Source organism: Salmo salar, chromosome 29 (genome assembly GCF_965601325.2).
Source record: "Salmo salar chromosome 29, fSalSal1, whole genome shotgun sequence".
NCBI classification, from domain to species: domain Eukaryota; kingdom Metazoa; phylum Chordata; class Actinopteri; order Salmoniformes; family Salmonidae; genus Salmo; species Salmo salar.
The window spans coordinates 4,856,807-4,868,822 of record NC_138319.1 but is presented as its reverse complement, the minus strand read 5'-3'; the positions used below and the strand labels follow the sequence as shown (position 1 = coordinate 4,868,822).

The 12,016-nt window shown below is 41.1% G+C and overlaps 1 protein-coding gene across 7 annotated transcripts in view; it reads left to right on the top strand.

Moving 5' to 3' along the window:
* The window catches only part of LOC106590041 (rho GTPase-activating protein 12), a 129,747-nt gene that overhangs the window by 82,837 nt on the left and 34,894 nt on the right, over nucleotides 1-12,016 (top strand). For all 7 annotated transcript variants that reach the window (XM_045711030.2, XM_045711029.2, XM_014180538.3 and 4 more), the window contains exons 3-6: nucleotides 2,013-2,279; nucleotides 6,171-6,314; nucleotides 10,778-10,858; nucleotides 11,844-11,966. In XM_045711030.2, the coding sequence (XP_045566986.1) occupies nucleotides 2,013-2,279; nucleotides 6,171-6,314; nucleotides 10,778-10,858; nucleotides 11,844-11,966 (615 nt within the window). The remainder of the gene's footprint in view (nucleotides 1-2,012; nucleotides 2,280-6,170; nucleotides 6,315-10,777; nucleotides 10,859-11,843; nucleotides 11,967-12,016) is intronic.

Below are 12,016 nucleotides of genomic sequence, written 5' to 3'. Positions count from 1 at the left end.
GTGCGGTCTTAGTGCCAGCGTCTGTCTGTGGTGGTAAATAAACAGCCACGAAAAGTATAGATGAAAACTCTCTTGGCAAATAGTGTGGTCTACAGTTTATCATAAGATACTCTACTTCAGGCGAGCAAAATCTAGAGACTTCCTTAGATTTTGTGCACCAGCTGTTGTTTACAAATATGCACAGACCACTCCCCCTCGTCTTACCGCAGTGTGCTGTTCTATCTTGCCGTTGCAGCGTATATCCTGCTAGCTGAATATCCATGTCATCATTCAGCCACGATTCCGTGAAACATAAGATGTGACAGTTTTTGATGTCTCATTGGTAAGATATTCGTCATCGTACCTCATCTAATTTAATGTCCAATGATTGTACGTTGGCGAGTGATGTTGACGGTAACGGCAGCTTTCCCACTCACGAATGTGTTATGAAGAAAGAAAATCGTGTAATAAACATGAAATGCGTTGTGATGAAAATAGTGTAATACTTTTTTGTGTGTCTGTCACGAATTTATTTCGAATAAGTAATTTGTATCTATTTCACAATAAGCTGTGATTGTCTGTTGGCCTATTGTATGTGTTTGAGGTGTGCTTGATTTAACTTGGAGTTTGCACTTTTGGGATGATTCTATTGGTTCCATTGTACAGTACATACTAAATCAAATGCAGCTCAAGTTTTCAGGTGGTTTTCTATCGCGGTCTAGCGATGACTTCTGTGAATACCACTTTACACAATGTTAGTTTGACCCTGGGCCCAAAACAGAGACAACAGTCTGGCTACCACTACTGTACCTCCACCTCACTATCGAACTTCAAAATCAAAATATTATTCTGCAGTGGTACATTTGGATTCTCCATAGTCATGGAAACCAGAACTCGCTGACTGTGTTTGATGTATGGGCCAGACAGAGTGGCATGCTAAACTGTTTACAAAACCAACTCTTTTTCCCACTCACACTAAATACACTGGCATTTTGCTTTCTGCACTTTTAAAATAAATACAGGGTCACCAGCACTGTTATGCAACATGCTGTCTTTGTTTCTTGTCTTGACAATATCATAAACTATAGCCTCATTTGTGTGTCCAATTTTTACAGTCTGAGGTAGTTTTTAGAGTTTTGTAGCCTGGAATCCCCTGTCTCATTATTGTTTATACTTTTTAAATTCCAGGTTAGAACTTTTTGTAGAACTTGCTGGCTGAGAGGTTTGTTTGTCTCCACTCCGTTATGAGTGGGTACATTGGTTTAGAGATTGACAGTTGATATCACAGCAGACTCTTGGCTACTTGAGTGATAAGACACAGAGCACTAGGAGGGTTTCCTATCTGTCTAAACACTTCCTCTTTTCAACACCCCTTCATTTCCAGTTCCTATGATCATTATCCTCTGCTTTCTCTTCTATAAATCATTCTCTCTTAATGTGAGCATTGTATTTAACCCAATTATGGGCAATCAATGCCCAATAATGCTAAATTTGAATCTTATTCTGTTTTCATTTTGAATGTGATGAAAAAGTAATGTTGATGAACAGTGTTTGTATGGATTTTACAACAAAATAACGCATTTGACCAGCCTCAGAAAAAGGTTAGCTTGACAACAGTTGAAGTATGTAGGATACCATGCAGCATATTTCGTTCTGACATTGGGCTAGAAACAGATGGATACAGCATGTTGCAACATCCATCCTTACCACATGTGTCTGATTGCCAAAGCTACCCATCCTCCTTCTCCTTCCTGCCTTGCCGTGCAGACTACATCACTGTATCTGTGCTCTGAATCTACCCTCTCCACTCCTTCCTCTTTCTGTACTCCATAGTTATCTCAGGGTTAACCTCTCCTTCTCTCTATTTATTCTGTAGCCCTCATCTAAAACTGCCCTCTCTTTCTCCGCTCTGTAATGTACCTCCATAGTTCTCCATAAATGTAACCTCTCTGGTCAGTGGATGCTGGCCATGCTACTCTGTTAGTTTTTCACCATAGACTAACCTCTCCCCTCTCTCTCTCCCCCCTCTCCAGACGTCGTCTCCATTAGGGCAAGGCCGGCCTGAGTCCCCTATCTACACCAACCTCCAGGAGCTGAAGATCTCCCAGTCTAGCCTGCCCCCCCTCCCCTCCAGCACCCCACTGCACATCCTTGGGGACTGGGAGACCCACAAGGACCTCACCGGTAGACACTTCTACTATAACAGAGCCACCGGGGAGCGCACGTGGAAACCGCCCCGTGCACGGGATGCTAGTACCAGTAGTAGTCGGGGAGACCCGCATGGCATGGGAGAGATGGAGGTAGGTAACGCACCCCAACAAAACAGACCCATATTCCATTGACTGTCATGTTGTAGATACAGTCAGAGCAGAAGCTGAGCTGTAAGTAAAGAGGGAAAATAGTTTGGTTTAGATCCAACAGAGGAAGTTTAACCCAGCATGTTGACCCCTGCCACTGATTTACAGTCTACCTAATCTATCTGTATCCTAATGTGTCAACATCTGGGTCGTTCCACGCAATGGGTGCCTTTTGTACATGCAAACTTTTAATAAATTAACTTTAAAATAACATTCAATTGCATGGAGGATATGTTTAGCCTACGGAAAAACACATTTTCCCATCTCAGGCAATAAAGTCTTGTGAACTAAGAGCATTTTATCTGCACTTGTACCACACTGTCTGTCAACCCTGTTACGGACACTTACTGTATGTAACCTAATTATTATTTAAAAGCATGAGAAGTCAAAAATGTTCTCATTGATCAAGTATCCCTTGTTCAGTAAACTCATACAGTATAATATCAGACTGATAAAGTTACGAACAGGTTTAATGCTAACAGAGTTGAGGTTTTAGGTGAAGATCGAACATTACTCCTCATGTGGTGAAGCGCATGTCATCACCTGGTGTTCATGAAATTAAGAATTATACATATGTTCCACACATTAATGAAAGTTGAATCAAATAAAACATTTCATAACATTAATTGAGCAAACAGGGTTGACATGTTGAGCTCAACCACATCAGTCAAAGATGATAAAACAATTATAAATACAGTGCCTTCAGAAAGTGACCATTTGTTGTGTTACAAGGTGGGGTTAAAATGGATTTAATTGTAATTTTTTGTCAATGATCTACACAATAAAAATCTAAACATTTGTAAAATAAAAAATAAATAAATAAATAAAAATAAATATGAAGAAATCTTCATTACGTAAGTATTTAACCCGCTCAGTCAATACATGTTAGAATCACCTTTGGCATCGATTACAGCTGTGAGTCTTTCTGGGTAGGTCTTTAAGAGCTTTGCACACCTGGATTGTACAATATTTGCACATTATTGTTTTTAAAGTTCTTCAAGCTCTTTCAAGTTGGTTGTTGATGATTCTGACAGCCATTTTCAGGTCTTACTAACAGATTTTTTAGGCAGATTTAAGTCAAAACTGTAACACAATGTCATCTTGGTAAGCAACTCCAGTGTATATTTGGCCTTGTGTTTTAGGTTATAGTCCTGCTGAAAGGTGAATTTGTTTCCTAGTGTCTGGTGGAAAGCAGACTGAACCAGATTTTCCTCTAGGATTTTGCCTGTGCTCAGCTATATTGTTTCATTTTATCCTAAGAAAAACTCCCTAGTCCTTGCCGATGGCAAGCATACCTATAACATGATGCAGCCACCACCATTATTGAAAATATGAAAAGTGGTTCTCAGTGATGTGTTTTGTTGGATTTCCCCCTAACATAACGCTTTGTGTTCAGGACATAAAGTTAATATCTTTGCCACATTTTTTTCAGATTTACTTTTTTTCCAGGTTGCATGTTTTGGAATATATTTATTCTTTAAAGGCTTCCTTTTTTACACTTTAATTTAGGTAAGTATTGTGGAGTAACTACTATGTTGTTGATCCATCATCAGTTTTATCCTATCACAGTCATTAAACTCTGTAACTGGTTAAAGTCACCATTGGTATCATGGTGAAATCCCTGAACCCTGAACCCTGTCTGCTTCTTTTTTTTTACTTTCTACCAATAGGTGCCCTTCTTTACAAGGCATTGGAAAACCTCCCTGGTCTTTGTGTTTGAATCTGTGTTTGAAATTCACTGCTCAATGGAGGGACCTTACAGATATTTGTATGTGTGGGGTACAGAGATGAGGTAGTCATTCAAAAATAATTTTAAACACTATTATTGCACACATAGTGAGTCCATGCAACTTATTATGTGACTTTTTAATCAAATCTTGACTCCTGAACTTATTTAAGCTTGCCATAAAAAAAGGGGTTAAATACAAATTGACTCAAGACGTTTCAGCTTTTCATTTTAATTTAATAAAAAAAAACATGATTCCACTGTGACATTATGGGGTATTGTGTGTAGGCCAGTGTCACAAAATCTCAAAATCTCAACAAAATGTGGCAAATGTCAAGGGGTGTAAATACTCTCTGAAGGCACTGTACTGTAGGCCAAAAAGACAGAGAAGACTTACTTCCTTTTCACCATGCTGTTCAGAAGACCCAAATGATATCACCTGCTGTGAATAATTGAACTTGGTGTAATGGTCCATTATTTTAGACGGGTAAGTTGTTTGCATAACAGGGTTGGCTTTAAAATGATGGACAGACGTAAATGCATCACTAATCACATCACTATAAATAATAATCTTCAGTAATGACTAGACTTTTACAATAATGGTGAAACTTGGAGAAATTTGGATTAAGTGGGTTGAAATCTCCCTAGAATTTACAAAAGGTTGACGGAGGGACATGTCAAAATGCTGAATTTTGGCATTTTAGCAAGCCTTTATTCATATAAAAATTCTGATTTACTGAATTCTCCATATGGTCTATATTAGAGTGCACTTCATTTAATAACAGGCTTTTAAAATCCAATATTGAAACAAACCAACTGCTCTGAAAGGTGGCTGTGGGTCCCGGGTTCAGGTGTTGAGGGTAGAGGTAGTGGTCTGGTGACTGGTCTGGTCTGGCCCAGTGGTAGTCCAGATCCTATTACATCTATCTCCCTGTGTTTCTGTAACAGGTGAGAGTGTGACTGTGTTAAATGAAACCAGGCCAGGACTGAAGTAGGTTTCAGGCTGTAGCTGTACTATATTTAAGTACCAGTTAGACCAAATCTTTATGATTCATCAGATGTAATGCCACGGCTGACTGAAGCAAAGAGGGTGTACGTCCCAAATGGCACCCTATTCCTTATTTGGTGCACGACTTTTGACCCGGGCCGTTTTAAAAGTAGTGCACTAAATAGGGAATAGGATGCCATTTGAAACGCATCCTGTATCTACTCTGCATGGCAGTAGTTTACATCTATACTACCATGGGAAGCATTAAGTACTGTATTTGTAGAGGCATATAGAGGAATAGTCGATTTCCACATAACTGTAAAAGTTGTGTTGTGGTAACTGAGGGCAGGAAAACAAGTTGGTGTTATTTTGATGAGTGGAAATATTTCATGGTCAGGTAGTAAAATGAGACCGAAGTCCGTAAGAGTGTCCTTAGTTTGGATTTCATGTAGTGTTAGTGCTACAACACTGCCCCCAAGAGGTGGTTGTCTATTGCAACCAGGGAGGAACTATCAGATTGAGTACTTTGTTTCCAACTTGCCACATGAAATGCTGGGAAATAAACACACATATCCATAGTTGACCAATGACTCCTTTTCCTGGGAACTGTTGCATTTTTTTGTAGTGGTTGCACTTTATGGTTGGGCATTTTCCTTTTTCAATTAAGGTTGTTATTATAGATACTTGGCCACTCTACAGCTGCATCATTGATCATTCACTACTTACTATTCTAAAGGCAAAATGAGCAATTGAGCTTTGGGCCAGTAACCGGAAGGTTGCTGGATTGAATCCCAGAGCTAACAAGGTAAAAATATGTCGTTCTGCCCCTGAGCAAGACAGTTAACCCACTGTTCCCCAGGCGCCGAAGACGTGGATGTCGATTAAGGCAGCCCCCCGCACCTCTCTTATTCAGAGGGGTTGGGTTAAATGCGGAAGACACATTTCAGTTGAATACATTCAGTTGGACAACTGACTAGGTATCCCCTTTCCTTTCAATCAATCGATCGATCTACATATGACTCTGAAAAAACCTCTCTGTTCTCCCAAAATCACAATGGTCTCTTTCTTTCGTTCTCTTTCTTACCCTTTTCTCCCCCCTCCCTGCTGCCCCCCCATGCAGCCCCTGTCTTCCGAGGAGAACTGTCACAGCAGCACGTACTCCAGTCAGTCAGACAGTCAGTATGGATCTCCCCCTAGAGGCTGGTCAGAGGAACTGGATGAACACGGACACACCCTCTATGTCTGTGAACATACTCATGAGAAGGTACTTGGTCTCTTCTCGCCTCCTTTGGTTTCACTCTCTCCATTTCTCTGTCACTCCTTCCAGGGCTAACGTTGTTATCATAGGTTAATGGGGGAGGGTATTTGGTATTTATAAGGATCCCCATTAGCCGCTGCAAAAGCATCAGCTACTCTTCCTGAGGTCCACATGAAACATGACATAATACATAGTACAGGACATTATTAGTCAAGCACTGAAATGCATACATTTAAAACATCACACATAACCTACATATCAGTACATACACACAAAATCTAAGTCTAATACATAGTACAGTGCAAATTACAATACAAGATATACAGTACCAGTCAAACGTTTGGACACACCTACTCGTTCCAGAGGTTTTCTTTATTTTTACTATTTTATACATTGTAGAATAATAGTGTAGACATCAAAACTATGAAATAACACAAATGAAATAATGTATGAACCAAAAAAGTGTTAAACAAATCAAAAGATACAGTTGAAGTCGGACGTTTACATACACCTTAGCCAAATACATTTAAACTCAGTTTTTCACAATTCCTGACATTTAATCCTAGTTAAAATTCTCTGTTTTAGTTTAGTTAGGATCACCACTTTATTTTAAGAATGTGAAATGTCAGAATAATAGTAGAGAGAGTGATTTCTGTCGTTCTGCCTCTGAAGGCAGTTAACCCGCTGTTCCTAGGCCGTCATTGAAAATAAGAATTTGTTCTTAACTGACTTGCCTAGTTAAATAAAGGTAAAATACATTTTTAAAATTATTTCAGCTTTTATTTCTTTCATCACATTCCCAGTAGGTCAGAAGTTTACATACACTCAATTAGTATTTGGTAGCATTGCCTTTAAATTGTTTAACTTGGGTCAAACGTTTCGGGTAGCCTTCCACAAGCTTCCCACAATAAGTTGTGTGAATTTTGGCCAATTCTTCCTGACAGAGCTGGTGTAACTGAGTCAGGTTTGTAGGCCTCCTTGCTCGCACACGCATTTTCAGTTCTGCCCACAAATGTTCTATAGGATTGCGGTCAGGTCTTTGTGATGGCCACTCCAATACCTTGACTTTGTTGTCCTTAAGCCATTTTGCCACAACTTTGGAAGTATGCTTGGGGTCATTGTCCATTTGGAAGACCCATTTGCGACCAAGCTTTAACTTCCTGACTGATGTCTTGAGATGTTGCTTCAATATATCCACATCATTTCCCCTCCCTCATGATGCCATCTATTTTGTGAAGTGCACCAGTCCCTCCTGCAAGAAGGCACCCCCACAACATGATGCTGCCACCCCCGTGCTTCACGGTTGGGATGGTGTTCTTCGGCTTGCAAGCCTCCCCTTTTTTCCTCCAAATATAACAATGGTCATTATGGCCAAACAGTTATATTTTTGTTTCATCAGACCAGAGGACATTTCTCCAAAAAGTACGATCTTTGTCCCCATGTGCAGTTGCAAACCGTAGTCTGGCTTTTTTATGGCGGTTTTGGAGCAGTGGCTTCTTCCTTGCTGAGCAGCCTTTCAGGTTATGTCGATGTAGGAGTCATTTTACTGTGGATATAGATACTTTTGTACCCGTTTCCTCCAGCATCTTCACAAGGTCCTTTGCTTTTGTTCTGGGATTGATTTGTACTTTTCACACCAAAGTACGTTCATCTCTAGGAGACAGAATGCGTCTCCTTCCTGAGCGGTATGATGGATGCGTGGTCCCATGGTGTTTATACTTGCATACTATTGTTTGTACAGATGAACGTGGTGCCTTCAGGCGTTTCGAAATTTCTCCCAAGGATGAATCAGACTTGTGGAGGTCTACATTTTTTTTTCTGAGGTCTTGGCTGATTTCTTTTGATTTTCCCATGATGTCAAGCAAAGAGGCACTGAGTTGGAAGGTAGGCCTTGAAATACATCCACAGGTACACCTCCAATTGACTCAAATTATGTCAATTAGCCTATCAGAAGCTTCTAAAGCCATGACATCCTTTTCTGGAATTTTCCAAGCTGTTTAAAGGCACAGTCAACTTAGTGTATGTAAACTTCTGACCCACTGGAATTGTGATATAGTGAATTATAAGTGAAATAATCTGTCTGTAAACAACTGTTGGAAAAATTACTTATCATGCCAACCGACTTGCCAAAACTATAGTTTGTTAACAAGAAATTTGTGGAGTGGTTGAAAAACAAGGTAGTCATGAGGTAGTCACCTGTGTTAGCAGTTTATGTTATTCTTCAATAACACAGACCCCAAAGCAAATCAGGTGGAGAAAAATAGGTTTATTCAAAGAGAACAAATCATAGATGTTATGCTGGAACGTAAATGTTAATTCTTCCCTGTCCTCAGTGATTCTCCACAGAACAAAATGACAGGATGTAATTTATAACCTTCAAACCTAGCCTGTGGTTGACTAATTACAATTACTTGCAGTAAAATTGTGCCAATGGCCAAATAACAAGTATCATGTTTCAGGCTCAATGGATGGACGATTCAGACCAATGAGATCTTGCCACACGTAGCTATGAGTCAAGGACTGAAACTCCTACACAGATTCTAACCAGATGTTGAACAGAAAAAACAAAATTTCCATTGATTGTTAATTCCCTCTAGTCCTCTGCGTTGTGTATTATCTTAAAATATTCTTACACCTGGAATGCATTTCAATTAACAGATGTTCCTTGTTAATTTGTGGAATTTCTTTCCTTCTTAATACGTTTGAGCAAAATCAGTTGTGTTGTGACAAGGTAGGGGGGTATACAGAAGATAGCCCTATCTGGTAAAAGACCAAGTCCATATTATGGCAGAACAGCTCAAATAAGCAAAAAGGAATGACAGTCCATCATTTAAGACATGAAGGTCAGTCAATCCAGAAAATTGAAAGAACTTTTAAAGTTTCTTCAAGTGCAGTCGCAAAAACCATCAAGCGCTATGATGAAACTGGCTCTCGTGAGGACCGCCACTGGAAAGGAAGACCCAGAGATACGTTCATTAGAGTTAACTGCACCTCAGATTGCAGCCCAAATAAATGCTTAGCCCTGTTCAAGTAACATACACATTTCAACATCAACTGTTCGTTCAGAGGAGACTGCGTGAATCAGGTCTTCATGGTCAAATTGTATTTAACCAGGCAAGAACAAATTCTTATTTACAGTGACGGCCTACCCCAGCCAAACCCGGATGATTGCTGGGCCAATTGTGCGCCGCCCTATGGGACTCCCAATCACGGCAGGATATGATGCAGCTTGGATTCGAACCAGGGACTGTAGTGACACCTCTTGCACTGAGATGCAGTGCCTTAGACTGTTGCGCCACTCGGGAGCCCGATTTTCTGCAAAGAAACCAATACTAAAGGACATCAATAATAAGAAGAGACTTGCTTGGGCCAAGAAACATGAGCAATGGACATTACACCGGTGGAAATCTGTCCTTTTTGGTCTAATGAGTCCAAATGTAAGATTTTTGGTTCCAACCACTGTGTCTTTATGAGACGCAGTGTAGTTGAACGGATGATCTCCGCGTGTGTGGTTCCCACCGTGAAGCATGGAGGAGGAGATGTTATGGTGTGCGGGTGCTTTGCTGGTGACACGGTCTGTGATTTATTTAGAATTCAAGGCACACTTAACCAGCATGGCTACCACAGCATTCTGCAGCGATACGCCATCCCATCTGGTTTGCGCTTAGTCCCACTATCATTTGTTTTTCAACAGGACAATGACCCATAACACACCTCCAGGCTGTGTAAGGGCTATTTGACCGAGGTGAGTGATGGAGTGCTGCGTCAGATGACCTGGCCTCCACAATCACCCGACCTCAACCCAATTGAGATGGTTTGGGATGAGTTGGACCGCAGAGTGAAGGAAAAGGAGCCAACAAGTCCTCAGCAGATGTGGGAACTCCAAGAGTGTGCAAAGTTGTCATCAAGGCAAAGGGTGGCTACTTTGAAAAATCAAAAGTATATTTTGATTTGTTTAACAGTTTTTTTGGTTACTACATGATTCCGTATGTGTTATTTCATAGTTTTGATGTCTTCACTATTATTCTACAATGTAGAAAATAGTAAAAATAAAGAAAAACCCTTGAATGAGTAGGTGTGTCCAAACCTTTGACTGGTACTATATATAATGGCTGTGTCTCTTCACAGTTCCCTTTGTGTGGTGTTCTTTTATCGTTTTTTTAAAACTGGTTTTATTGCTAGCTTGAGTTATCTGGCGTTGCAGAGAGCTCCATGTAGTCATGGCTCTATTTCATACTGTGCGTTATCCCACACGTACCGTTGGGAGGACTGACCGTGGGGATGTTGGGTTGTTGATTTCTCTTACTTGATCGAGAGAACATTTCTTTACTTCATTATTTGAAACTTTCTACCATCTAATCCGTTTTCCGGTCATCATTGATAACCCATTGCTCTGTATTTTACGGTGTATTATTGTCCGTGTGAGTTTTGAAACTGCTTTCGGTGCTCATTAGAGTTTGTGTTTGTAGTGGATAAAGCACGTGGACAAGCAGGGGAGGCCGTACTACTACAGCTCAGACGGCTCCAGGTCTGAATGGGAACTACCCAAAGTAAGTCAACACATTTTAATGTCTTACATTTATTTCTATGGGCCAATTCCTAACTTCCACATAAATTGAATCATGGACATCAATGCATGACTAAGAAAAAATTGTACTCAAGTGTAAGTGAGGATTCTTCCCAGAATTACTTCTACTAGAGATCATCCAATTGGGGAGAATCTCAATTGCGTACTCCTCGCGTCCTTTCTTCTCGCCTCGTTCTCAAAACCCATTGGAGGAGAAGGCCAGAGGGGAGGGACCTCTGGCTTTCTCATTTGATGGGTTTTGAGAAAGTGGTGAGGAGAGAGGACACTAGGACTATGCAATTGAGATTCTTCCTTGATTTTGGTTTTGCCTCGTATGACACCACTACCTTGTAGCACACTTCTTGGTGCGTCAGTCTATTTCCTCCTCTGTGATCTAGTCATCAGTCTCTGTCTTTTCACCTTAACTGGTCTGGACACCTGTAGTCCATTGACGGAGCAGAGGTTGTGCCCTAATGTACCTGAAAGTGACTTAGTGGCTAGTTTCTCTCCTGTAATCTTGTTGGTTAAGCGGAGATCAGACGGGTAGAGAATAGGCATTAGCTTTCATTTGGTTGGCCAACCGGCGGGCTGAGTGGACACACGCAGAGATGCAGGCAGACAGACACGTAGATAGGCTGGGTGTGGTGGTATCCTTTAGCAACCCTGGAAGTAGACACCAGTGGGGGGCTCCTTCTCTCTGAATGGGGTCCTACTGATGGGTGACTGATGATACGCTGGGCCATCAGAGGAGCGGTATGAAGAAGAGATACTGGATACATGCCAAGCCACGCCTCTTCTAGGACTTTTACTCTGTTGGTGTTGTTATCAGTGGATAACGAGTTAAACCTGGACCTCTTTCTGTCACCCTCGCCCACCCTCTTTCTCTCTCCCCTCCTCTGACTTTCTTCACTGCCCTCCCCTTCGCTCACTTTTTCTCATTCCCTTTCTCTCACCCTCCCTCCATCCAGTACAATGTGTCCCCTCAGCCAGATGATCCCCCCAAGAGTCGTAGCCTGGAGAGGAAACAGTCAGACCCCATTGTCCTGACCAAGTGGAGACACAGCACCTACGTACTAGACCTCAACGACAAGGTACTGTAAGACCACATGCTCTGTCTGTGTGTATCCTACATTCCAGATAT